Here is a 27,938-nt window from a genome sequence, read left to right as displayed (position 1 = left end):
TTCTGATCTACATAGCAAGATCCAGAGCAGCCAGGGCTATGTAGACAGAAACTGCCTTAAGAAAACCAAACCAAAATAAAAAACAAAGGGAGAAAATATTCTACACATCAAATGAAGAAACAGGGAAAGATGGCCCCATCAAATGAAGAAAAGGATGCTCCACAGACTAAAGTGTCACAGATGTGTGAGCCGCTTGACAAGAATTTTAAAAAATTGTACTAAACATGCTCAGTCAGCTGATAGAACCACAGAGAAAGCATTAGCGGAAGACAGAGAAAAGATGAATGAACAAAACTATCTAGCAATATAAATAGAACCAAACAGGAAGACAAAAGGCATACGATCATCTCCATGAATGTAGAAGCCACTTGGACAATATTACACACCTCTTCGCGCTGAGGTGTTTATCAAGTAGTGGGGAAGTCCATTCCTGAAGTCAGTCACAGACTGGGGAGATTGCTCTTTGGGGAGAGGCTCCTACCACCAAGCACAATGAATGGTCTGAGTCCAGTTGTCCTGGACCCATATGATGGTGAGGGATGGCTTCCACAGCTGTCCTCTGTGCTCTGACCTCCACAAACACACTAAGGCACTCATGTGTGTCATGTTTGCACACACACACACACACACAAATCAGTGTTCTTAAACATGTTTACATCTAAAAGCCATTGACTAACATCATACTCAGTGGTGTCAGACTGAAAACATTTTCTCGTCACAGGAGTATCTGCCTCTCCACTCCTGTCCATGATGACATGGGTATATACAGAAATGAACATGTGACATATTTGCTGTGTTTGTACTATGCTTTCATTTGCACCGAGGAACAGATGTGAATTGCTTCCCGTATTGGATTGTCTAGGATTTGCATAAAGAGTACAACTGTTTGGGCAGCTTAAACACTAGGAATTTATATTCTCAAAGTTCTGGAAGCCAAAATCTACAACCAGCATGCTCTCAAAGTTGACTTCATCTGAGGCTTCCTCATAACTTCAAAGTGATCTTGTTTCTCTAGGTTCCCCCTCCCTTGTATCATCTATACCCTAATCTTTTTGTCATCAGTCATAGCAGATTAGGGTATAACTTAAAAGCTTCATCTTAACTGGTGAACCAAGACCCTGTCGCCAATACCGTCCCATACTGAGGCATCAAGAATTAGAACCCCAACATACGAATGGGAGGGACACAGTTAATAACATCCAGTATATTTAAACCAGTCCAGTGGTAGCATTTATCTACAAATAACTCTTTACATTGTTAATACTCTGAAAATTATTTATTATGTTTGTATGTGGGTATACACATACTATGAAGTGCTAACTCATGAGTTTATTTCTCTCCTTCTACCTGTGGGTTTTTGTGATCAAACCCAGGTCATTAGGTACGGCTGCAAGTGGAGTCACCCTCTGAGCCAGCTCTATCTGTCAGTGATTTTGTCTATATATATGACTGCGTGTTATAGCTGAACGGATGGTTATTGATACCCACAGGACAAATAGAGATCGTGACTTCTCAATGCCCAGTGAAACCGCTGATTAGCATCAGACTTTAAGTGCAAAGTCTTCTAAACAGCAAGTACTCTTTCTGACTTGTCCTGTAATAAATGAAACCACTACACAGAAACTTTCAAAGTCATGATGAAATAGGACATTGAGTAAAAGCCTTTGATATTCAAGGTTCAGAATTTTCCACTGCAAACAAAAGCAGGCCAGTTGTCTTTGTGCACAGGAAATAACAACCACAAAGGTCTTCAAAGAAGCAGTGGTTTTTTTTTATTCATTTTACATACAAACCACAGTTGCCCCTCCCTCTTCTCCTCCTTGCACCTCCCCCCACCCCCATTTACTCCTCAGAAAGGGTAAAGCCTCCCATGTGCCTGGCATATCAAGTTGAGTCAGAATCAAGTCACCCCCCGCCCCTCGCATCAAGAGCAAGGCAGCCCCCCGCCAATAGGAAATGGGCTCCAAAAAGCCAGCTCATGCACCAGAGATAGATCCTGGTCCCACTGCTAGGGGTCCCACAAACAGATTAAGCCATACAACTGTCACCCACATACAGAAGACCTAGTTCCCATACAGACTCCACAGCTGTCAGTCCAGAGGCCATGAACTCCCACGAGCTTGGGTCAGCTGTCTCTGTGGGTTTCCCTGTCATGATCTTGATCCTCTCCCTTGCTCATATAATCCCTCCTCTCTCTTGAAAAGTTGTTTGTGGACCAATAATCCTCTCTGCCAATGCAATAATCTGAATCAGACCAAATCAAACCGAATTTTAAAAAAAGCCCAGGTTTAATGGATTCTAACGCTCCTGGGTGGCCGGGGAAGGAAGATGGGGAAACCATGTGTTTGTTCTCTGGGGGGCAGTTTAAATACCCTGTGGCAGTGGTCTTGAGCATCTCTGGGGAAGGTCCATCATTTGGCGGGCTTTCTCAGAGGTAGAGTCTGGACTGAGGCAACTCCCAAAGGAGAGGGCTTGGGATGGAACGTTCCACCTAAACATTCCAGACTTTTTTGAATATGTGGAGGCCAGGGGCTGAGATGAAGCCTTAACCCAAACATTTCAGACTCTTTGGGTATAGGGGTGCCAGGGGCTGGGGTGACACTTCCAACCAAACACCTGTCTTCGACTGGGCTCCCAGAGCTTGGCCCAGTGGTTGGCTGTGGATCATGGCCTCTGAGAAGCAGGCTTTTGTAATTCTGTCAGTAGACACATCAACCATCTGTGCCCTAACAAGCCTATTAGCTTCCGTCTGGAGTCTGTGGACATCAATATTGTTTATTTCTGTAACAGATGGCTCTATAATTCTGTTATCAAAAACAAAGATTGTAGATGGAAGATAAAATGGGGGACAGCCCTGGGAGTCACTCCTCTCCAAATTCCCCTTTTATAAACAATACGGCCCCCTTAGTAGATGGTCACTGCAGTTCAACCATTCAATCAAGAGGCACTACACAATTACTTGAGCTGCAGGCCACATCTATTTGTTGGGAGGGTTCCATGGGAAAACTGAAGTGTGGAATACACACCATGTATGACAATGTATGACGTATAAAGCTGGATCACCAGGATTAGAAAACAAGGCCTGGGGGAAGGCTGCTCACGTGATGTTGTATAGATGAATGGTTTTGTTGTTAGGAATAGAGAAAACGTCAGACATTTTACCTGAAGCATGGGAAGTCTTAAACGGATAACTAGGGCTCTTTGGTTATGGAAATACCACAAGATAAAAAAAATGATATAAACAAATGTATGCTACTTATCACTGAATATTTATGATGAATTCACAGGAACGGCAAATCTCTGAAACCTCCTATCACCCGTTACCTCTGAGAGTTACCTCTGTTTATAAAAAAAGGGCATTTCATTGGGATGTGTTTCTTCCTTGACTGCTCAGAATATTTTTGGTAAAGCTTTTTGGTATGAATGTTCAGCTTCTGTGCTGTCTGTTCTCCAGATCCCTAGTTATTTAACAATTACCTTTTTATGGCTTTAACCTGGCTGACAGGTGGCTATCTCCTATTATCACATTGTATCCCCTTTAGTTCCCGTTGTCTTCCATGTCTCTGCTAACTGCTGCCGGCTCATTTAATCCCTGTTTTTATGCTCATTCTTTTAATTTAGTCTATTGCAGAAACTCTTTTATCAAAGTCAAATTTGTCCACAACTTAACCTACTATGATCAGGTTGTTATATATTTATGATATTTATTCTGAAATGAATTCTCTGTCAGCGTTCATACTTGTTTCCCCTTGATGATTCTGGTGAGGTTTGTGGTAAAGGAATGTCAGAGCGGCGTCTACATAAAATCTCCAGCAAGTCATTCTTGTAATTACATGGTATGTATGGAAATGGCTGAGGGTTCCTTCCCTCCACCTGGGTAGGCAAGAAATACTTGCATTTCTGTTGCAGGCTGCCTTGCTTCACTGCTGTCCTCAGTTGGAGAACTGAAGCACAGCAGCTGTCTGGGAATCAGAAGCAACTGGCGCCTCAAGTGTCCGGTCTTTGTATAGTCCCCAGTGATCATGACCTCAGCCCTCCAGGGTTCAGTCCCCAGGACTCTGGACCCTTAGCACTTAGCAGAAGCCTGTGTCCCAGCTCTCAGCCCCAGATCTGAGACCCTGTCTGTGAAGACTTCTAGCTTTCTGGGACTCTTCCCGCAACAAGGACCTGCTGCTGCTCTTCACTTGTTTCTCGCAGCCTCTTGCCCTTATTCAGCCTCAGCCTCTGCCTGCTTCGTCCTCTTTCTCCTCCTCCCTTTTCCCCTCCTGCCCTGGCTGCTTGAAAACTGATCAGCTACATCTTCAGCTGTCAAACAGCAGCTGATTTGCTGAGCTCACAGCATGGCCTGCTACCCTCAGCTTCCCTGCCTCTTCCATTCTGCCTCTGCCATTCTGTGGTCTGTGCTGTCGCCTGCTCTGTGCTGTCCCTGCTGATGCTTCCATAGCGCTATCAGCTCAGCCTGAACTGCTTAGTGTAGGCAAGAAAAGGCCACTCAAAAGAGGCCTTTGGGCAGGCCTGAGAGGCAGCACAGGACTTGGTGAGGCAGAGCAACCTTGGATGGTCAGAGTACTGAGTATAAGTAATTGCTGAGCCCTCGACCTCAAACAAGACATCTATGTCAGTAAGGCATCCCTTGGCTTCCAATGCCAAGAGAATCCTCTGGAATAGGGCTGGAAGACTGACTGCAGGTGCTGAAAGGTGGGGAGGCGTGAGGAGGCACGCTGTCTTCTTAGAGTCACACTAACTTCATGACTGTGTGCTCAGTATCCCCTCCTTAAAACACCTTTTTGGCCACCCTGTCTCCTTTTTTGCTATCGTGCCCATTCAAGTTCCTCACCCATTTTTATTTGGTTATTAAATTCTTAAAAACTGTTGAATCAGTCATGAAATCTCCTTGTATATTTGGACATATAGAGGTAGGGCATGGGCCACACCAACTGTCAAAGAAAAGTCTAAGCCATTAATAGGATGCCATCCAGGTGCCCTGGTGCCCTCCATAGCAGATGGCCAAGTCCAGGCCACACCCAGTCCATTAACAGGGTCCCTAAGGGTTAAGAAGTCTACTCAGAAGAGATTCTGGTCTATCCATATTTATTGATTTATCTCTTCTTCTTCTTCTTCTTCTTCTTCTTCTTCTTCTTCTTCTTCTTCTTCTTCTTCTTCTTCTTCTTCTTCTTCTTCTTCTTCTTCTTCTTTTTCTTCCTCTCTTTCTCCCCTGTAACAAATATTCCCAGTCATATACACCCTTATAGTCAGCAATTCCCTAATCCTAGCATGTCCCAGGGCTGGAATTATTTTTGCCCCAATAAAATCAGATAAGAATTTTCACACACACACACACACACACACACACACAGAGAGAGAGAGAGAGAGAGAGAGAGAGAGAGAGAGAGAGAGCTCAAAGGTGGGAGTGGCTAGTGCACATCCGGTGAACTCCTTAATGGAGAAAGTTAGTTAAGAAAGGAATTAAATCATCAGGGAATTCTAGAGGGGAAGGTTAGTGCACTATGCTACATTTTTTAGGTGGTTAGAAAGAGCTAAAACGGTTCATTTTCAGTAAAATTATGAATAGGGCATGGACTGTTTAAATCAACACACCACTTTTCTCCCAGCATCTATAGAGAATACCAGGTAACCAGGCAATCTACGTAAACAGTCAGGGAGAAATTAATGGCTCCTGATCTGATTGGCACACTCACCAGATGCTGCAGTTTCTATGACCTAGGTAAGTCGTAGAAACAAAGAGGAGACCCAGGCCTCTAAATTATCAGTTCCAGGTATGCTGTTATCAGCTGTTCTGGTTGTGGGGTAAAATCAGAGCAGCAACTTGGGCAAGCAGTAATTCTATGTCCTTGAATATCTGTGAGTATATTAAATGGGATGCTCTTCCCTTAAGCACTGACCAAATGCCTGCTGATAAAGATAGCTGCAGGAAGGCAGATCTCTGAGTTTACCTAGGAGAGAGGAGCGACGGCCTGACAGTGGGAAACTGTTTTCACATGTAGCCCAAAGGTGTGGGAAACAGTTCTGAACTGAGGGAATTAATTCCCAAATATAAAACAGGGAAAGTCAGCTATAGCAAAAGTCTACAGCAAAAAAACAGCCACTATTCACAAAGCAATAATGCCAAAAAACCTTGCCATTTGGTTTAACCTTTACTAGGGCCCCTGGCTCTGATAAGTCGCTCATGAAAAGATGGCTGAGCAATTACTGTATAATGTTGCAGCTTGTCGCAGTCCATGGCAGACAGATGAAAATCCTGAACCTAATCCTTTTAAAGAAATGTTAAGTTGGGATGAGATGCACACTGAGCCCCTGAGTTCCTTGAAGGAGGTGTCTACAGTTGAAGGAGGGCAAGTGCTCTGGAGACAGAGGACCACTAGGGAAGAGCCCACAGTGTCCGCACACTGTTTTATTTTCATATCGGGTTCTCTTCCCACCTTGACCTTGCTTCTCCTGGAGTCCCAAATGTGGAAATCAGTGTCAAGCCTCCTAGTTGCTAGTGGCCCCAGCAGGTTCCCAAGGATTGGGTTTTGAGACCTGTCAATTATCCCTGAGTGAGGTCACCACCCTGAGTAGACTCCCCGCCTCTCCCACACTGATCTCTCGCTGTGAATGTGGAGGGTCGGCAGGGCACAGGAATAGAGAGTACAGGTGAATCCACGTGTGGGCTGGGCAACAGAGCAACCAGGCCCGGGAGCTATGGGTAGCGGTTCCCAGAGTGAACTGCAGGGAAAGCTCCGTGGAGGATTTTGGGGTTTGTGAGGATGCAGATTCCTGCAGTGAGGGCAGAAGGTTTAATTTTGGTCATGGGCATAAATACCACTAGGCTTTGCTGAAGGGATAGAGGCACAGAGGATCAGGAGTGCGAGGGCTGCCTGGGATACATATCTTTTTTCTTTCTTTTTCTTTTCAGCATGAAAACACGAATCCATGACCACACCCCACTCCAAAGCATCACTCTAACAGCCACAAAGCCCTCCTTCCACCCCAATCCCTCTGGGCACCCAGCACTCAGCTGGCTCCAGCTACTTCAGGAACACAGGCACCAGCTCCACGCCGCTGCTCACTAGCCCTTGCCCACGTGCACTCCTGACACTCACGCCTGCCCACGCCCGCACTCTGCTCTCTCTCCTGACACACTCTGTTCACTCCTATGAGCATCTTCACCTTCCCGACCCCTAGGCTTCTTTACCCTAAGCCTGTAGGTGCTAAGCAGCAAGCAGCCATCGCCTAGATCAGAAATGATGGGTGCAAAGGTTTGGGATTCATCCATTGGTTTCTGTTTTGTTTTCAAACCTCCGACTCAGGCAAACAATTTCTCTGGGAACAGCAATGTGAATATGATCAACAGAAATGTTGGTTCGCAAGGGTTTCGAAGTAATTCAGAGAAAGACTGAAAATTTGCTGTAGTCTGGAGAAATGGTTCAATCTTCAAAAGCTAGGATCACGACCCCAGTTCTCTCTCAAGCTAGTTTTACTTTTCTTAACAGGTCCCGCCTATTTCAATAGAAAGAATATTACCTGTTGAAAATAAAAAAAAAAAGACTATTTTCACTTTTAATTTATTTGAAATTCAACTTTTAAGCCTAACCTGATTCTACTTAGTTTAGAAAATTAAATTCATCCCAATTAATTAATTCCAATTAAGTTCATCTCGAAATCAAGAACTTTCCTGGGGGTGACATATTTTGAAATGTCTGGTCTGCCTCATCCTAGTTCTGGGGTACAGGCCCTTGGTGCTCTTTGCATCAGTTTTGGGTTTCAGAGCAGTGTGGGGCTACAGGAAATGTCCAGCCAAAGAGATGTATGTTTCCCACAAGCTGCTTGTTCCACATCCTTACATAGGGCCCACACCACCTGCCCCACATCCTGCATAGAATCTAGATGTCTGACCCACATCCTACATAGGTTCTACACCACCTGCCCCACATCCTACATAGGGAACACAGCACCTGCCCCACAGCCTATCCGTATTTATCTTCTCTTGCTTGCTGCACTTCATTTAACATAAAGTCCTGGTTTCATCCTTATTGTACCTGGCGCAATTCCCCACCCCTTTTCCTTCCTCCTCCTCCCCGCACCCCATGAGCCTCTCTCACTCCACCAGGACACAGGCACTCCCAACATCTTTCATCTTTTCCAAGGCCCTTGTGCTGGTCCCCTCTAGTCAACAGGACCTTAGGGGTTCATCCCTCCCCAAGACCCTGTAGTAGTCCCAGGTCCACATGCAGGGTGTGAGTGTGGTGGGGGGAGCCTTTCTGTCAGGACAACCATTGAGTTTCTCTGCTCACTAGCCACGACCCCATGTGTCAGGGCAGAAACCCTTGTCTGGGAGAGGTCTAGCCTCCTGCGTACTTTCCTAAGGTCAAAGGTGATGCTGTAGTGATACATGCCACTGGCAGGACCCCAGCCTTTCTGTTCTGCTCCTGGTAGAGGGGATGGAGATGGCAGTGGTTCGGGCAGACTTATAGTTTGAAATCTTCCCCAGCGTGAATCGCATGTGGGCAACAAAACCTAACTGGTCATTCTTTTTTAAGGCTGAAGAATGTGATCTATGCACACAACACTCAGTGTGTAACTATGTCTGGGGAAGCAAGCTTGCCTGTTGCTGCCTTTTGACTGCTATGAATCCTACTGCATAATAATGGTCCCTGAATTCTCCCCTCAGATACACACCCCGTGCCAGACCGCTGGATCATTTGATGCTCTTTATCACTGATTCATTCATTTAGTCAGTCATTGATGGCATATTCAATGATCCTTTCATTTCTTAGCTTCTTTAGTAATGGACCTACTGTCTTCGACAACAGCTTGGCTGTTTTGTGGTCCCACTAGTTGTATACCAGCTTCAAATTCACCAAGAGGCTTGGCAAACATCTCTCTTTCTCCTCTTCCCATCCCTCTGACCACCTTTGCATTTAACAGAACAAGCGGAGTCAAAAGTTCCCTCAAAAGTCAAGTGGGGTGGCACATGCCCTAGGTGGGTTCATGAGTTCGAGGCCAACCTGGTCTATGACTGAATTGCAGAACAGCTAGGACTGCACAGAGAAAAACTGTCTTGAAGAAACAAACAACATTGATCCCCACATAGTTCCCTTATGAACACAGATGTAAACATACTCAATAAAATGCTTGCAAACTGAACCTAAGAACACATCAAAAAGATCATCCACTGTGACCAAGTAGGCTTCATACCAATGATGCAGGGATGGTCAGATATATGAAAATCAATAAATGTCATCCACCAGATAAACACACTTAAAGACAAAATCCACTTGATCACCTCATTAGATGCAGCAAATGCCTTGACAAAATCTCACTCCCTTCATGATAAAGGTTCTGGAGAAATCAGGGATACAAGGGACACATCTCAACATAATAAAGGCGATATTCAACAATCTCATAGCAAACATCAACATCAATGAAGAGGAACTCAAAGCAATTCCACTAAAATCAGGAACAAGACAAGGTTATCCACTTGTTCCATATCTTCAATATTGTACTTGTAGTCCTAGAGCAACTGAAGAAGATCAAGGAGATACAAATGGGAAAGGAAGAAGTCAAAGTATCACTATTTGCAGGTGATAAGATAATAGACATAAGGGACCCTAAAAATTCCATCAGCAACCATCTATAGCTGATAAACACTTTCAACAAAATAGCTGGATACAAAATTAACTCACAAAAGTCAATAATCTTTCTATAGACAAGTGGCAAACAGACTGAGAAAGAAATCAGGGAAATAACACCTTTCACTATAGTTATAAATAATATAAAATATCTTCATAAAACTCTTACCAAGCAAGTGAAAGACTTGTATGACAAAAATTTGAAGTCATTGCAAGAAGAAATTGAATAAGATATCAAAATATGGAAAGATCTCCCATGCTCATGGATTGGTAGGATTGACATAGCAAAAATGACCATCCTACCAAAAGTAACATGCAGATTTAATATAATTCTCATCAAAATTCCAACACAATACTTCATAGATCTTGAAAGGAAAATTCTCAGCTTCATATGGAAACAAACAAACAAACAACACACACACAAACACACACATGCGTGCGCACAACACAGGATAGCTAAAATAGTCCAGAACAATAAAAGAACTGCTGGAGGTCTCACCAGTCCCAATCTCAAGTTGTACTATAAAACTGCAATAATAAAAAGTGTGTCATTTTATAAAAACAGACAGACATAAATCCACACATCTATGGACACCTGACTTTTTTTTTAATCAGGAAGCTATTAAAAAAAAAGACAATGTCTTAAACAAATGGTGCTGGTCAAACTGGATGGTTGCATGTAGAAGAATGCAAATAGATCCAAATTTAGCACCCTGAGCAAAGCTCAACTCTAAATGAATAAAGGACCTCAACATGAGGCAAGCTGTGCTGAACCTGATAGAAGAGTAAGAGGGGGAATAACCTTGAACTCATTGACACAGGAAAAGACTCTCTGAACAGAGCACCACCAACGCAGGCACTAAGATCAACAATTAATCAGTGGAACCTCAAGAAATGGAAAAGCTTCTGTAAGGCAAAGGACAGCATCATGTGGACAAAGCAGCAGCTTGCAGAATGGGAAAAGATTTTTTTTTTTTTTTACCAACTGTACATCCTGTAGAGGACAAATATCCAAAATATACAAAGAATTCAAGAAACTAGATATCAAAAAAACAAATAATCCAAATTTTAAAATGGGGCACAAATCTCAACAGAGAATTCCCAATAGAGGAAACTCAAACGGTCCAAGGGAAAGAAGTGTGCTGCAGTCAACAAAGCTGAAGGGAGTTAGAGATCTGGCCTGTGCTTTGACATCAGGTATGGGGATGTAGGGTTTAGAGTTTGCCCCGCTGGTTTTCAGTCTTGCTTTGGTTCAGTGTTTCCTCACTATGCTCCCTTTTCTCCCTTTTAGAATGATAATGTAGAGTCTGTGCCATTGTAGACTGGTAGTAGGTAATCTGCTTTTTGGTTTTGATAATGAAGCTAAAAATTAAAAAATGTAAAAAAGAAAGCATATTTAACAAGTGGTGCTGGCATAACTGGATATCAACATGTAGAAAAATGTAAATAGACCAATATCTATCGCCATGCACAAAACTCAAGTCCAAATGGATCAAAGACCTCAGCATAAAGCCAGCCACGCTGAACCTCATAGAAGAGAAAGTGGGAAGTACACTTGAACACATTGGCCCAGGAGACCACTTCCTAAATATAACCCCAGCAGCACAGACACTGAGAGAAACAATTAGTAAATGGGACCTCCTGAAGCTGAGAAGCTTCTGTAAAGCAAAGGACACGGTCAACAAGACAAAATGGGAAGAAAGGGAAAAGATCTTCACCCACCCACATTGGACAAAGGGCGGATCTCTGAAAAGAACTCAAGAAATTTGACATCAAAGGAACAAATAAGTCAGAGAGAACTATGGTAAAATCAAATACTACTGGTCTCAAAAAAAAAAAAAAAAAAAGACTCCCTCTCCTGGGCTCTATATTCTCCTGGTCCATATGTTCAGATGCTGTACTGGAGGCCAGGTTATTCTAGGGACATTGTCCACAACCCACTAAAACTCTTTAAAGCCCACCAATACCTCCCAAGAGCACCCCAACCTCTGAACTCCATATCCCGGCCCCTACACATCTCCTGCTGCTTTACTGGAGGCTAGGCTGGTCCTAGGGACCCCAGGTGAGACATCCTCCATCACCTGTCAATACTTCTTAAAGCCTACTCAACAGCCCCAGACTGCACCTCCTTCCTGGGGTTCTGCATTTCAGCAAACTTTGGCGAAGATGTCTGCTTTACCTGAGGCCAGGCTAGAAGGACTTTGGAACTTGGTGCAAGAAAAGTCATTGAATATTCAGTGCTTGGTGAGCTGTTCTGTAGGGGCTTGGGAGATAAGAATGTTGAAGACAATGCAAAAGATGGAGGCCTGGCTTGTGAAGTCTCTGAGGAAAGTTTAAAGACTCTAACTGGGCCACTTGGTTTTTTTTTTTTTTAATTAACGCTCTGAGGTTGTGGTTAGCTGGGGCTGAAGAATCAGCTGTGATTAACAAGATCCCAGAGCTACTATTGGAATTTTTGCTTTCCTGGGATGCTCGATGCTGGTTGACTGTATAAATGATTATGCAGGCGATTGATGATGTTCCAGATTCTGTATTAGACAAAATGATCGTAGTTAGCTGCATACTGCAGGCTGCATGCTGCATACTGCTTACTGCATGCTGCCCACAGATGCATGGAGCTCTTCTCACTTCTGGTCACTTCACACTTTTGTCAGTATGTTAAAGAAAATATCTCAACTCAGATCTGTTATTTTTCACACGGCACTTGTGGATTCCTGGTAGCCACAGGCAGCTTCAGAACTTAGTTAAACCTCAGTGTCCACAAAGCATAATTTGAATCTTCTGCTAAGACCATCAGACTTCCCTTATAGATCTTTCTAATACATATGCCCAATTGTCATTGGTTATCAGGTTACTAGGTAGTGAAAAACACCTAAATAGTTGCAATGCTTATTCACACATTCCCCACCTAAAGTTACCTGTGTCTTGGCAAGGGAAGAAGATTATAGGCAGGGACAAGCATCACTCATGAGCAATCAGGTGAGTTCTCTACTTAGGCCTGAGGGCCTTTTATATGCTGAAATTTTTATGTACTGAAACTTGAGAATATTTTCATAAATTCTTGATATTTGATTCTAAAAAATAATGACTCAAGATGGAAAACTCTGGAAAATCTTCTGCAATGGCTAAAATATTAGGTTTAGGCAAAGCACAAAGGACCAGGAACATAATTCAGTGATAGAGTGCTTGCCTCAAATTCATGAGACCATAAGTTCAATTTCCAGTGCTCCAAAACTAAATAGATGGAGCATAAGGCAGAAGCCCGTGCCTAGCATTGGGTTAAATGATTGTCATCAAACAGTGACAGCTGGGGAGGTTTCACGGGGTCTTAAGTGTGCTATGAGACCCCCACAAGACTTCCCATACCTCGTAATCATCAGTGTTCTTGGGGAATGAATGTGAGCCCCATACAATGTGTGCACCTCCTGTCTCCTGAACTCAAAGCCAACAGACCGCTGCTGCTGTCTCGTAATTGTGAGGGCCTGGTACAATTCTTCTGTGATCACAGAAAGTGACTTTAAGGAAATCTTCTCTTTTCTTCTTCTTCTTCACTTGATATGAGGGTGTCTGACTTGGCATGTGTAGTCCCACTCTAAGGCTCTAAGCCTGGAAATCCTTGGAGGAGTCAGCACATCCCACAGACCTGTGTCCTCCACTCTGTAGCTCTGACAGACAAAGTCCTTCCACTGGTGAATGATGTCACATCCACATGGACCTTCAGGACAGGGCTGAGCAGTGCGTGGGGCTCCCTCCTCACTGCTCTTCCTGTTGTGTCAGTCCACAAGTGTTTCCCACAGTCTTGTCCTCACTTCCGTATCTCACAGTTTCCTTCACAGCATGGATGCTTCCAGAGGATTCTAGAGCTTCAATTCATGTCAACGGTAACTATAAAGTTCACATGTTAATATTTATTTTTATAACACAGCATAATATACTGTATATCATAATTGCTAGTAATTTGAGAAAAATGGCCACTTAAATTTGAATTGAGGAAGAATGTTACATTTCACTCACCCTAAGCTTTCCCTTAGAGAATAACTCAAAACAAATGGTTACAGGAACTAGAACAAGAAGTCTTTCTTGAGTTTTGATAAGGAACAGAAACCACACCTTCCTTCTTAAGGCAATTGTGTGCAATGGGGGCAGATGCAGAGACCCACAGTCAAATGTTAGTTGGAATTCTGGAAACCCAGAGATGGGAAGGGAGGATTGTAGGAGCCAGAGGAGTCGAGAAGACCAGGAGAGCACGGCCCACAGAATCCACTAAGCAGGGCTCACGGGGACTCACAGAGACTGAAGCAGCAACTATGCAGCTTGCATGGGTCTGCGCTAGGCGCTCTGCATACATGCTGTGGTGGTTCAACTTAGGGACTCCTAACAGTGGTAGTTGGAACTGTCTGTGACTCTTTTGCCTGCTTGTAGCACCCTTTTTCTCCTACTGGGATGCCTTGTCAAGCCTTGATATGGGGGCCTGTGCCTAGCCTTATTGCATCTTGATATCCCATGTTCATTGATATCCCTGGAATGTCTGCTCCTTTCCGGAGAGAAATGAAGAGCAGTGGATCTGGGGGAGGGAGGAGGTGGAAGACACTGGGAGGAGGGGAGGAAGGGCTGCAGTTGGGACGTATTGTATCAAAGAAAAAAAAAATAAAAAGAAAGAGAACCATGTGTATGCTGTGTGAGCAGGATAGACATCCAGGTCAAAACTATGGAGAAACCTGTGGCACAAGAAATAACACCCAGAGACAGATATTGGGGTTCAAGCTGAAGATAAGAAAAACAAAGAAGCAACCACTAGAGAGACCTTTAACCTCTACCAAATCCTCAGACTGAAAGGACGAGATCCTGTCTCCATGAATCCTCAGACTGAAGACTCCACCATGCTCCAGTGAGTTTCTGTCTCTTCTCCTTTATATTCCTCTCTCCATTCAGCCATATCACTCCTGTCTCCACTTCCCTAGTGCTGGAATTAAAGGTGTCTAACTTCCAAACACTGGGATTAAAGGTGTAAGCCACCACCACCTGGATCTGTTGTGGGATCGATTTATGTAGCCCAGGGTAGTTATGAACTCACAGAGGTCCGTCTGCCTCTGTCTCCAGAGTTCTGGAATTAAAGGTCTCTGCCATCATGTCCTGGCCTCCAGGGACTTAGTTTTGTGCTCTGATCTTCAGTTAAGCTTTATTTATTAAAGTGGAAATAAAAGATGAGTAGAGAAACCCTCAGAGACAAGTGTGGGTGGATGTGGACCCACAGCAGAGCATTCACAGGGGACTTCCTTTTATACTCGGTTCGCCTATTAGACCTTGGAGTTTGTCCCTGTTGACAGGTTAAGTGTCACATCTCCCATTTGCAATGAACACACCAAGGGTCTACTTCAGTTTAAAGACACCCACGACTCCAGGGCCTCCGTGTGCATCGCCTCCATCTCGTCTCCCAGGTCAGTAGCTTTATTTCTCCTTCTGGCATTTGAATATCTTCCAGAGTTATGCCTTCCTCTTACAGTTCTGTAGTTGCTTTGAAGGTGAGCAGCTGTCTGTCCATGCTGAAGAGAGTAGACGCTCACAGCTTTAGAGATAAGAAGCTCATGTACACCACTTCAGTCAGTGAGTTAATGTGAGACATGGCAGCCCTTCTTTCCAGCTTCAGTCACAAGACCCTGAAGAAGGGATGCTTCTAGCAGAGAAACTCTGTGAAGCATCTTGCCTGGTCCAAACTTCTCTACAGAACACAAACACAAAGACTCAGCTCCACAGCATCCTAGCCCTGAGCACTGGTGGAATCAGCACCCTGTCTCCCAGAAGATTTAAAATCTGAGGGAAAGAAATGGGAACTAATGTGGAAGACTGAAGTGAAACAAATATGAAAGATATGATGATTTAGGGGAATGGGTGATAAGAGACAGACACTGAGGCAGAATTAAGTCTAAAATGGCCATGGTATAGTATGAAATTCCGTGATGCAACTGAGCTTCCTTATAGAATATCGCAATGCGTTAAATTTAATCTTTCTATATTGTGCCAAGAATGTGAATCACAACTTTTTAAGGATGCTTTTCAAGAACTATTAAATTAGCAGATTTTTTAATCAGAAAAAAATCTTTGAGTCAGCAAATGAGCTTCATTATAATCTGTACAAAGGGTCTGGGAAAAGTGGGGGATTTAAATAACTAGAGGGAAGATTTGACAGAGCCAGTTACTTGTGGTCGGCACAAGAAAGTCTTTGTTTACCCTGTCTATATCTGTAAAAGTAGAAGGGACTTAAAGAGTTTAAGGGTTGGGGTTTGATTTCCCACTGAGTCCAGTCAGCCCTGCCAGTGTGTGCATGGGTGAAGGCCATGTGCTGGAGCATAGGGTGCTTCTTAGAGACTGTATCCTGGAAGAAAACTGACTCCTCCACTCCTAGCCACCATCAGCTGTCAATATGTTCCCAGGCTGGGGTGGAACCTCATGCCCAACTCCCCCACAATCATTTGTCAGACTTGAGCTTTTGAAGGTCTTGTGCAGGCCATCACACACGGTGCAAGTTCATCTCTGTAACTGCCCTGTGATGTCGAGAAGATGGTGTTTCCTTGTCGTTATCCAGCACTTCTGGTTCTGCAGTCATTCTGCCCCCTTCTGTGATAATGCTTGAGCCTTGGTTGGGAATGGGATGGGTTAGGATGCAGATGTCCCATGTAGAGTGGAGGACTTCGTAGTCTCTTATTCTCTACATGCTGCCCACAGGTGGCTGGCTGCAGTGGTCCATGGGGTGGAAAAAGCAGAAGTGGAGAACAGGGTTTGGATAGCTGTCAGTAAGACAGGGATAGACCTCCAGTTGATAACTTTGATGAATCAGCTCAGTTTTATTCCAGAGTATAGAAAATATATAGGATTGGGGAGTCTGGGGACAAACCCTAATTTGTACGCTCCTATTATAAGGCTTCATATGTGGCAGCAGGGTCCTATAGCAAAGCTCCTGTACAAGTCTCAGTTACCATAAGTGCAACAAGGAAAAGGTCACGCTGAAGATAAGTCAGGCCTCCAGGCTTGCAGACAGCTTTCAGATAAGGACAGACATCCTGGCCCAGAGACATCTCCAGATAAGAGCTGATAGAGAGCAGGAAGTCTCACTGTGGGGGAGGGAAGTCCTGTTTCCAAGCTTAGAGAAAATTTCCAGGCTACGATAGACTGGGTAGACTGCTACCTCTGACCACAAGGCCACTCAACTGTTTCCCAGCACTTAGGATGTGGAGGCAACAGAGTAGCTCAAGGTCATTTCAGCCACGTGGAGAGTTAGAGGTCAGCATGGACCAATGGACAACCCACACTCAGAAACAGAACAGAGCACAGCAAAAGCAACTATGAATGTACTATATTTAAGGAAAGAGCACTGTAAAAGCTATACCCACAATGTGTAGCATGTGTTTGGTTTGTGTGCATGCGTGTGTGTATATGTGTGTGTGTGTGTACGATATTAGGCTCATCTATCCATTAGGGGGCTTTAGAACTCAGCCAATTGGAGGAACTACCTCAACTGAAATACTAAAAATATGGTGTGGACTCATGAGATAACATAATTGTAATTCAAGTTGGAGAACAACATTGTAGACCTCATTGAAGCAGACCTCATGTTCAGGAACAGAATCGCATGCCATTAGCACCAAAAGGCACAATTACCGCAAAATTGAGCATCAAAAATGTCTCTTGAGTAAAGAAGGTCCTCCTTAGTGACACGTTGACTCCAGTCCCGCAGCAGAATGTGCCATTTGATTTCCAGCACTCAGCAGTTTTCAACACATCTTCACATCCACCAAGACGTGCATGAGCATTCGTTTTCAGTCCTGCTTTATCAGAGCAAACAGCTGAACACAATGCAGAATTCAGCTTCTGGAATCTGCTTTACGATGGCAGAGAAACCCTCACGTCCACAGCACACCCTCTACTTGAATCCAGTCGTCTGTGTTAATCCAAACCACCTTTAACCTTCATCCCAGATGTACTCAACTGACATAAGCAAGTAACCAGGTGTTTAACTTCACAGATGCCTGCCGGTGCCCACGTTCCCACAGGTTGGCTCTGAAACTCAGTTGTGCTGTGCTTATCCTTCTTCTCCTGACTGTGGTTGGACTGAGTGTTTTAGGTAAGTGAGGAGAGAGCTTTTGCTTAAGAATTGTTCCTCTAGATATCAGGTCATCTTCACGTTCTTTGTCCCCTTGAGCTGGGGGACCATCAGTGACATGAGTAGTCACAGGACAGTGTCCCATGTCCACTGCAGAAGCTTCCCATTTCTGTGCTTCTGAATTTCTCTCAGAGTCATTAGGGGCTATTACCAATGATAGACTCTCTAACAGACCCATGCACGGCAAACATGGCACCTGCCAGTTTTGTCCTTTCTTCTTCCCTCTCCCTTGCTAAACTGTTAGATTATATTCCTAAACTAGCCTCCAAGTTCACTCCCTTATTTGTCCATGGAACATTCCTGAGACAGAGCACCACGGTCCAATGATTAAAACACCAAGGTCCAAAAATAAAAATTCATATTTTGGCTACACTGGCTAATCAGGACTTACCCACTCATTCCAATACAGACTTCCCCTTTTCTCCTTAAAAAGCCAATCCTGAAAAACAAAAAACAAACAAACAAAAAAACTGCTGCTGTCTATGCCAGATAAAGAGGCAGCCCCTCCCCCTCTTGATTAATAAATCTCTTTTGTGTTTAGTATTTGGTGTCTATGTGTGTTCTTAGCTGACTCCAAACCCCGACAACTCACATGCACCCAGAAAGGCATAATTGTGACATAAACAACAACGTAGAAAACTAAAAGGCTCAAGTGTTTAGTTTATTAATTGGCTTCTGAACTCCAGTGGCAGTAAGCTGCCTTCCTTGGAGACAGTGTGATAATACTTGTGAAGATGGGAATTCAGACATGAGTGTGGGAAGTTAAGAGTTTCTGTAAGGCCATTAGATGATATGTGGCTCAAAAGTGGTATGAATCCACACGTTCTGTGTTTTTCTTCTTTGTTTACACATTCTGTCTCCAAACTGGCTCCTCGGTGGCTGATATTTTATCCTCAGTCCATATGTACAGGTTTGTTGAAACAACTCTACCTCCTGAAGTGGGAAGGAGAACACCTGTTCCACCATGCACTTCAGTATTTAATCCTCTCCGTGTGTTTTCTTACTTACTAGTGCGAGTCTTAATACAAAAGCCATCCATAGAGAAATGCAGAGAGTATATTCAAGAGAGCATAACTGAACTAACAGGTAATTTTTGCAGCTTGATTTTCCCAAGAATAACAGTTGACATTTGCTATTTACCAGGACTAACATCAGCCAGGGCTTCAAACACGCACCCATGAAGACAGCACCATGGTCTTACGTTAGAGGAAATTGCTGTATAAAAACTTGTTAAGGGTCTAATGACTGGTAGTTGATAATGCTGGGACCTTCTCTGAAACTTTGTGACTTTGAAGCCTGAGATCCTAACTTCTTGGTGTGGTGTGCTGTCTCAGCATGCTAGCATACTTGATCATTAACTGTAAAAAAAGAAAAGAAAGAAAAAGAAAAAGAAAAGAAAGAAAAAAAGAAAAGAAACGAAAAATGCCCAATTAAAATATTTGTTTTAACAGATATGTCAAAGAGTTAGCTTAAAAGTTAATTGATAGGAACAAAGATGAATTCCTTGTTATTTCTATTTCTTTGATATGTCATAACAGCAATTTTCTCCCTGCATATGTAAATAATTGTATTAGTAAAGCAACTAGTGTTGTGCTTTGTTGTCCCTTTAAGGGACAAGCCACACCCACTCTGACCTGCCCACGCCATCTGACCTCTGACCTGCCCGCGCCATTTTGGCTCTCCTTCTCTCCTTTTGTTTCTTCAGCGTGGCCGCGCTCTCTCTGGTTCTCTTTCCCTCTCTTTCCCTCTCTCTCTCTCCCTCTCTCTCTCTCTCTCTCTCTCTCTCTCTCTCTCTCTCTCTCTCTCTCTCCCTCTCTCTCTCTCCCTCCCTCTCCCCTTTCTCCCCTTTTAATAAATGCTTTTATGGCTACTTTCTGTGTCCATGGGTCTGCTCACAACCGCCGGGCATTGGGAACTCTGCGGGACCCACCGGAGCTTGCTGCTCCGTGAGCCCCCCGGGGGACTCCCCCACATTATTTTAGGAATAAGATTGGTGTCGTGACTCGGATGATTCGTGCACCCCGGATTTCCACCCGGGGCCAGAGTTCTGGCTTTAGGCGCCGTCCGGGACTCTGAGCTCCCTCCCGGGGCAGGATCAGGACCCGAGGACCTTCTCTACACAACCCACGTGTTCCATCTGCCTGGACACAGCTCCTCCAAACACCGGCTTCTAATCATGAGTGCCCCCATTTTGGCCAGCTTAACCATCTTTTTTAACCCAAGGGATTGACCGTTGAGCTCCCGGCAACCCTTTGCGGTTTCTAGAGATGGGGGAAACCTCCAACCGCGGGCCTTCAGGACCTCGGTTTTTCCCTTCGCTGGCATTCAATTCGGCTTGTCTCCTGTGCTAAGCCTGTGCCTGGGATGGCGTGGCCTTAGCCTGCCCCTCAGCTCACCCGCCCCTGGAGGCCCGGGGTCTCCAGTTCTCCCTCTTTTTTCTCTCGTTTCATTCCTTTTCTTCCTTCTTTTCGTCGTAACTGCCGCTACGGTGCCGCATGCGGCCGCTACGGTGCGGCCTGACCTTGGCTGAATTCGACTCAGCCAGGTAATAGCACCCCCCCTGTGAAATCGGACGCCTTTTCACAGGGCCTGGGTGTTCGTGCCATCTACATCTCGCCTTAACGGGGAGCCGTTCCCCTTGTAGGCTTGAGATGCCACGGCTTTTTGCGGGTGTTTTCACAGCCTTGAGCATGGGAGCCAAGCCATCCAGACCTATCACTCCGGCCTCATGCTTTAATGCCTTACATTTATCCGTCTCTGTCCAAATAAGTGGCCCCATTAAAACTATAGACAGCCGTTTTTGGGTTCCAGCCTTTTGCCCCTTCCCACTGCAGCTTTTGTTATGGCATGGCTGCTCTCCAAGAGCAGACTACATGCGGCAGTCGCCATCTTGGCTGAGGGCCAGATGGGTCAGGTGACTTTTTCCCTCTCTCTACCTTTTTACAAATGTAAATCTTACCTGTTGAGAGCCAGTGTGGTCAAGCTCAGACCCAGCTTTCCAAACAAATTCTATACTATAGTTATACCTGATAAACAGCTCTCAACTGCTCAAAGGTCTGGAAAATGTGATATTTAAGTATTTAATTATTAAAAACTTCTCACAACAACAAAAAGAGACAGGTTGGCTCCTAGCAGCAACTCTCTGCTCCCTCCAAAGAAGACAGAAGACAGACACGCGCAGAACAACGTCCTTCTGCATTTCGCTTCAACTGCAGAGCGCTGACCATTGGGCAAAGCTGCCTTTCGTCTAAAGTAAAAATCTCCAGACGTGGACAAAATCACTGGAATCGACAGCCTAGCTGCTCAGGTCAAGGTAGGCCTGTCTTCCTACAGATTTCTTAGCTCACAGGGTCTTCTGGAGCCTGCGCTAAACAGAAAATGTCAAATGCAACCTTCAGCGACTACGGAGGACCCAAAAAGAGTAGCTCTGGGTGCCAATCAAGTAAGCTCTCTATCATTTTTTAATCAGTAACTCAAGTAAAATCTTATCCTTCTCAAAGATCTCTGACAGTTTGACAGCTGAGAGGTTTCGCCAGGTTGAGGTTTTGCAGGATGACCTCTTTGCAAGGTGACCTCACCAAAAGGGAGCCGAATTAAGAAATCCATCTTAAACAGGTCAGATACCCCCTCAATTCCCTGGTCCTAAAATTTTTTTTTTCTTAATTTAACTTTGTTTTTGTTCTGCCAATACCTTAGGGACACCAGACAATTCTCATGCCACAGACACCGGTCAAAGCAAAGAGACCAGCCATGCCAGGATGCGACCAACACCCAGCCTTCTCTCGTGCCCCCCCAAAAGACGACGCCCACAATCAGCAGGAAGCAGTCTTGAGAGTTCGCCGCCCCAGTTCCTTTGGGCTGTGGTGTCTTGTCTCCTGCTTTTTATTATAAAGAAGACCTGGGAATGTTGTGCTTTGTTGTCCCTTTAAGGGACAAGCCACACCCACTCTGACCTGCCCACGCCATCTGACCTCTGACCTGCCCGCGCCATTTTGGCTCTCCTTCTCTCCTTTTGTTTCTTCAGCGTGGCCGCGCTCTCTCTGGTTCTCTTTCCCTCTCTTTCCCTCTCTCTCTCTCCCTCTCTCTCCCTCTCTCTCTCTCTCTCTCTCTCTCTCTCTCTCTCTCTCCCTCTCTCTCTCTCCCTCCCTTTCCCCTTTCTCCCCTTTTAATAAATGCTTTTATGGCTACTTTCTGTGTCCATGGGTCTGCTCACAACCGCCGGGCATTGGGAACTCTGCGGGACCCACCGGAGCTTGCTGCTCCGTGAGCCCCCCGGGGGACTCCCCCACATTATTTTAGGAATAAGAACTAGTGTGTGTAACTTGCTATACACAGTAGGAACGGGATAGAAATTTACCATGTCTTCTTGCTTCAGGGAATCCAGCTAAGCTACAGTGCCCAAAAGACTGGCTTCTACACTGTGAGAAATGCATATGTTTTTCTCGAGATTCTAATATTTGGAAGGAAGGTCTATCTGACTGCGCTAGAAAAGGAGCCACTTTGCTGCTCATTCAAGACCAAGAAGAACTGGTAAGTAGTGCTATAAAATAGAGGTGGAAGCAAGTTCTTGAAGCTATATCAATGTCTCTAGATTTAATGGATCTTCCATGCAGGGGAAGTAGAGGCTATACATTATGGAAGCTCATAGTCTGAGAGACTAAGGGGACATGTGAGCCAATATCTGCATATGCAAGGTGAGTGTCCTAGGATCGTAAATGCTGGGCACAGATTCCTCAAGGGAGGAAGAATGAACTGTGCTGAGGACTCAGGACGGACACAGGTGACGCTTGACCTAGGTGTTGGTAGGCTGTGGAATATGAGTCAAGGCACACAGGCTCAGGTTAAGTCCTCTCCTCTGCTTTGATTGTAGAGATTCATAAAGGACTTGATAAAGGAAAGAGGCAATTCATTTTGGATTGGACTAAATTACTCATTGCCAGGCAAGCACTGGAGATGGATAAACGGATCCACTTTAAGTTCTGATGTGTGAGTATAGAAGGAGCTCACTCGAATATTCATTTCATGTCATTTTACTGTAGGGCTCTAATAAAGATACCAGGTCAGAACAGTCTGAAAATACGATTCCAAAGGTATTCCAAAGGTGTTGACAGAGGTTTCTATCCTGCCCAGTCCCCGTCTTGTTAAGTCCCAAAGAAATCATACAAAGGTTTACATTAATTATAAACTGATTGGCCTAGTATCTCAGGCTTCCTATTAACTCTTTCTTAAATCTTATATTAGCCCATTATTCTTGTTTATGTTAGTCACATGGCTTGATGCCTGGCAAAGCAGTCACATTTAGCTTGCTCTGTGTCTAGCTGACAACTGCAGACTGACCTTTCTGCTTCTCAGAATTCTCCTGTTCTAATTGCCCGCCTCTATTTCCTGCCTGACTACTGACCAATCAACATTTATTTAAAAATAATACAAGTGATAGGATACAGACCATAGTCCCACAGTACAAAGGTGGCTGAAAATTTCCATGTATAAAAAGTTCACAGGTATGTATGTGTGTATGTATGTATGTGTGTGTGTGTATGTATGTGTGTATGTATGTGTGTATGCATGTATGTGTGTATGCATGTAGGTGTGTATGTGTGTATGTATGTATGTGTGTGTATGTATGTATGTGTGTATGTGTGTGTGTATGTATACAATGGACTTCTAAGACTGGAGACTAAACTAACTCCTTAGGAAAGAGAATGCATTTTTACATGCCTACTTGGAGCCTGAAGGCACAAGGAACTTTGCTTTTTTCACTCTTACATTTTTTTTTTCAAAGAATTTCTTAAGTGGTCCTTTCCATGCTGTGGTGAAATGAGCCTTAGTGTGCAGTGAGGCCAGTAGCTCAGGTCACAGCCAGCAGAGGAACAATGAGTGGGGAAGGGAAGGCAGTGTCAGCAGGGAGCTTTGTCAGCTGAGAGAAATGTCCTCATTGTCACAGGCTGCAGTGTAGCTTAGCTGAGTTGTAGAAGCTACAATTATTTGAGGAGCTGTGATGAAAACAGCATTAATCAGCTTTTGTTGTTGTAACAACATATCACAGACAAACAAGAATGGAAAGTCATTTTAGTTCACAGTTCAGGGGCCTCAAGTCCATCTTCGTCTTGCTGCATTGCTGCTGGCCCTGTGGCAGTGCAGAAATGTTGTAAGTGCACAGCAAAGTTGCTCACCTCGAGGTGAGCAGGATGGAGGGGAGATGGCAAGCGCCAGGGTGGGTGAGAAGCAGAGATTTGCCCTCAGAGGCTGCTTCCCACCACGACCTACATCTTTCTGGGAGGCCTCATTTTGTTTGGTGGGAACTCAGCAATGGGCTAATTCCTTGATGGAGTTGGTGCTGCCACGATCCAGTCACCTAACAGCGTCACAGTTATCCTTCACTACCGGGTGTCAAAAGTATAGCTGTGTGTGTGGTAGCTCACAAAGAAGCATTTTGCTCTCGGTATCTTGCCACTTTCTTATTATATGAGATTGTCATGGTAACTGTGCAATGAGAGACCTGACATTTCAGAATTAAACTACATATTTTAACAGAATTCATTATTTTTTGTATAACAAGAACAAAATATTCATGCAAAAGGATGTAAGATTCAGTCAAATTTCTCTACAGTGCTTTTTATGAGGTTTTCAGAAGAAATATTGAGAATCATTTTATTAATCTTGTTTGAATAAACTTAATCAAATCTTACAAGAAAATGTACTTCTTATTCAGAACAGAAAAGACTGAAATGTAAAATGCTGATTTAGATTTACTTAAAATATAATGACCCTTTATAAAAATTGTTGAACATAAAAAGTTGGCATTGAGTAGAAAAATATATTTGAAGTGTATAGATTAATCTCGGCTGCTCTGTCCTTTACTCTAAGGACAAAATGTCTCTAAGATAGACTAAAGGGATTGAGAAGCCTGGAGGTTGCTGGGCTCAGTAGGAAGTGTCAATCAAGGAAGCCCCGCCTTTGCTTTAACTCTGTGTCCCTGGCTTCAGGTAAGGGAAAGAGAGAGAGTAACAGTTTCCCCACAGGGTTATTTGGGGATTAATAAGGAATGTCAGAGATCTCTCCAGGAGTCCAGCAGGAGAAGGCCTGGGAGGCCTTAAAGGGATTGTGAAAGGAAGTCCTTGACTACACAGATCAGCCACAGGGAATTGATGCTGAGAACTGAAGACAGATCCTGAGGATGGAGAATCCAGGGAAATCGTGGCTGGATTGCAGGCTGACCACTAGGATGGCATCAGGTTCACATCTCAAGCTCAAGGTCTCCACTAAGAGCTGAACAAAGGAAGGACACCCGTGAGGAGCCCAGCCACTGTCAGATGCCACCTCCTTTATAAGACCCATCAGTGTACTTAGAACTCATCTCTGCCTTACAATAAACCCTGATACTGTGTGTTAGCACTTGGATTCACGGGGCCATGGGAGCTGTGCATGTTTGAAACCCATGTATTAATCAATAGTTGCCATCCTAATGGAGGAGAATGAAAGGAATCCTGACTGCGAATCACATGAGCTGAGCCTCTTTCCGTCCCTGCATCCAGTTCCATGATCTAGACCCTGTGAGCTCACTCTGTATACTGGATGCATTCATTAAGCACCTACTGTGTGTAACAGTTGTCACCCATTCAGGTATACCATAATACTTCTCCAAATGTTAGACAGTTAAACCACATACATGTATGTATATACTTTTATATGTGTATGTATGTGTGTGTTTCTGCTATTAATCTATTTTTGGATAGTTATTCATTTTTGGTTTATGTATATGAGTGTTTGCCTGCATGTGTGCACATGTACCACATGAATGCCTGGTGTCCATGGAATCCAGAAGAGTGTATCAGATTCCCTGGTACTGGAGTTACAAATACTTTGAACTACTATACGATTGCTGGTAACTGAACTCAGGTCCTTTGCAAGAACAGCCAGGATTCTTAACCTCTGGGTTATCCCTCCAGCCCCTAACCTTGTAAGGTATAGGAGGTCCTTCTGTCTTTGTGTTGCTTTCATTGGTTAATAAAAAACTGCTTTGGGCCCTTGATAGGGCACAACTTAGGAGGGCAAAATGAAATGGAATGCTGCAAGGAAGAAAGCAGTGTCAGAGAGAGACACCATGGAGCCGCCAGAGACAGACATGCCGAATCTTTCCTGATAAGCCACTGCCACGTGGCGATATGTAGATTCATAGAAATGGGCTAAATCAAGGTGTAAGAGTTAGCCAATAATATGTTAGAGCTAATAGGCCAGCAGTGATTTAATGAACATAGTTTCTGTGTGGTTATTTCAGGGCTAAGCTAGCTGGCGGCTGGGATGAACAAGCGATTCTCCCCTTGCAAAACTTGTATATTAAATAAAACTGAAACTAAAAAAAAAAAAAAACAGCTCTTCACGGGATTGATGTGGTAATTTGAATGTAATTGGCACCCATAATCACATAAGGAATGGCATTATTACATGATGTGGCTTTGTTGGAGAGGGATGGCCTTATTGAAGGATGTATGTCACTGTGGGGGTTGGCTTTAAGGTTTCCTATGTTCAGAATACCACCCAGTGTCTCAGTTGACTTCCTGTAGGCTGCCTGTCAAGATGTCGCCATCACCATATCTCCCACCATGCTCCCCACCATGATGGTAATGGACTGAACCTCTGAAACTGTAAGCAAGCCAGGCCAAGTAAATGTTTTCCTTGTAATAATTGTTGTGGTCCTGGTGTCTCTTTACAGCAATAAAAACCCTAAGGCAATGTGTTAGTGGTAGAATGAGGAGATCACGTGACATGTTAACAGTGGAATGAGGAGGTCTCCATCCCTTCAAACCATCTGTGTTTCATGCATCATCATGAACATCGTTGCTGGAAGGATTCTTTGCCAGCAAAGAAACAGCAGGTTTTAGAATCAGCCCTGCCTTCAATGTTTATAACATTATGTTTGTGTTTACTACACTGAACAACTGTGCGTTCTACTGTTTCCTTTAAATTCCACAGGAAAGCAATGACAAGACATTTATGAGAAAATCCAAAACACTAACAGTGGCTGTTCTTTTCCTCCTTAGATTACAAATTACTGGTGAAGCTAAAATAAACAGCTGTGTCTCCATCTCAAAGGACAAAGTGGTTTCTGAGGACTGTACTTCAGACTACTATTGGATCTGCCAGAAGGAACCAAAACATGTCTCTGAAACCAGGTGTAATGACTCCTGATAGTGAATGTCACTTGGATTACTTTATCATACAGATCTCTGCACTAACTCTGTCTAGACTGTCGGCCCAAACAGTGCACAGTTGGTGACACAAAACACGGATTCTAAAACCACTGTGACTCCTACAGATGCCCGTGTTCTGTTTCTTTATTCTGTGAAAGGAATAGAGAAGCTGGTGTGTTATTTCAGAGAATTGTTTTGTGGAAAGAAGCCCAGACAGCTGAGGAGCCCTGGATTCTGTTTTGAAGTCTGTGACCCTCATTCTCTGTGTCTGAGGTCATCTGTAAACAGCACAGAAGACCACTTGAAAAATCACTATTAAAATGCTCTTAATACAAGGAGTGATGGTACATGCCTGTGTTAAGAGTGCTGGGAAGGCTGAGCCAGGAGGATCGCGAGTTCAAGGCCAGCCTGGGTGTGGTAGATTAAATGATAAATGTCCTCCATAGCCTTTGTCATTTTATCACTTGGTCCCAGCTGGTGGCACTGTTTGGGAAGGCTTAGAAGAGTAGCCTTGCTGGAGGAAGTGTCCTTGGAGGTGGTCTTCGAGATTAAAAGCCTAATTTGTAGTCTTCTCTGCTTCATGCTTTCTTTTGAAGATGTGAGCTCTCAGCTTTCTGCTCTAGCCACCCTACTTCTTGCCTTCTTCCTGCCATTATGAACTCTAATCCTCAGGGACCAACAGCCAAAATAAACTCTTACTTCTGTAGGTCACCTTGGTCATAGTGATTTTCAAAACAGCAGAAATATCACTTGTACCCTGGAGAAGACAGTGAGTTTGTCAGAAACAACAAGACAACCCGTGCTCTTGGAATTAGAGTGAACGTATTTGCCTGTGAGACCGGCAAACACAGGGAACAATTTAGTCACCCGGGAACCTACTTCATTTGAGTTATGCACATACATCTCTTCTGGTAATGAACTTGGGTCCCTTGCTTCCCCTCCTGTACAGGCTATGTC

The 27,938-nt window shown here is 44.1% G+C and overlaps 1 protein-coding gene across 2 annotated transcripts; it reads left to right on the top strand.

Annotated features, from left to right (window-relative positions):
- The first annotated feature begins 14,985 nt into the window (after window positions 1-14,985).
- LOC130876435 (killer cell lectin-like receptor subfamily B member 1A) lies at window positions 14,986-26,979 on the top strand. Of its 2 annotated transcripts, XM_057772964.1 has the most exons (6): window positions 14,986-15,070; window positions 17,653-17,751; window positions 18,802-18,876; window positions 22,166-22,320; window positions 22,661-22,776; window positions 26,832-26,979. In XM_057772964.1, exons 1-6 carry the CDS (start codon window positions 14,986-14,988, stop codon window positions 26,977-26,979), a joined length of 678 nt encoding a protein of 225 aa, XP_057628947.1. The 2 variants fall into 2 exon arrangements, with proteins under 2 accessions (XP_057628947.1, XP_057628958.1); XM_057772975.1 differs by lacking the exon at window positions 17,653-17,751.
- The last annotated feature ends 959 nt before the right edge of the window (window positions 26,980-27,938 follow it).

Source organism: Chionomys nivalis, chromosome 1, assembly GCF_950005125.1.
Source record: "Chionomys nivalis chromosome 1, mChiNiv1.1, whole genome shotgun sequence".
NCBI classification, from domain to species: domain Eukaryota; kingdom Metazoa; phylum Chordata; class Mammalia; order Rodentia; family Cricetidae; genus Chionomys; species Chionomys nivalis.
This window is presented reverse-complemented; position numbering and strand designations above follow the sequence as displayed.

What these genes read in the sequence shown, in the direction of transcription:
- LOC130876435 (XM_057772964.1), top strand. Translation starts at nt 14,986, where the DNA reads ATGAACACACCAAGGGTCTACTTCAGTTTAAAGACACCCACGACTCCA. An exon ending in GCCTCCATCTCGTCTCCCAG is followed by an intron (nt 15,071 to 17,652) that starts GTCAGTAGCTTT and finishes TTAACTTCACAG; the next exon opens with ATGCCTGCCGGTGCCCACGT. An exon ending in TTCAAGACCAAGAAGAACTG is followed by an intron (nt 22,321 to 22,660) that starts GTAAGTAGTGCT and finishes CTTTGATTGTAG; the next exon opens with AGATTCATAAAGGACTTGAT.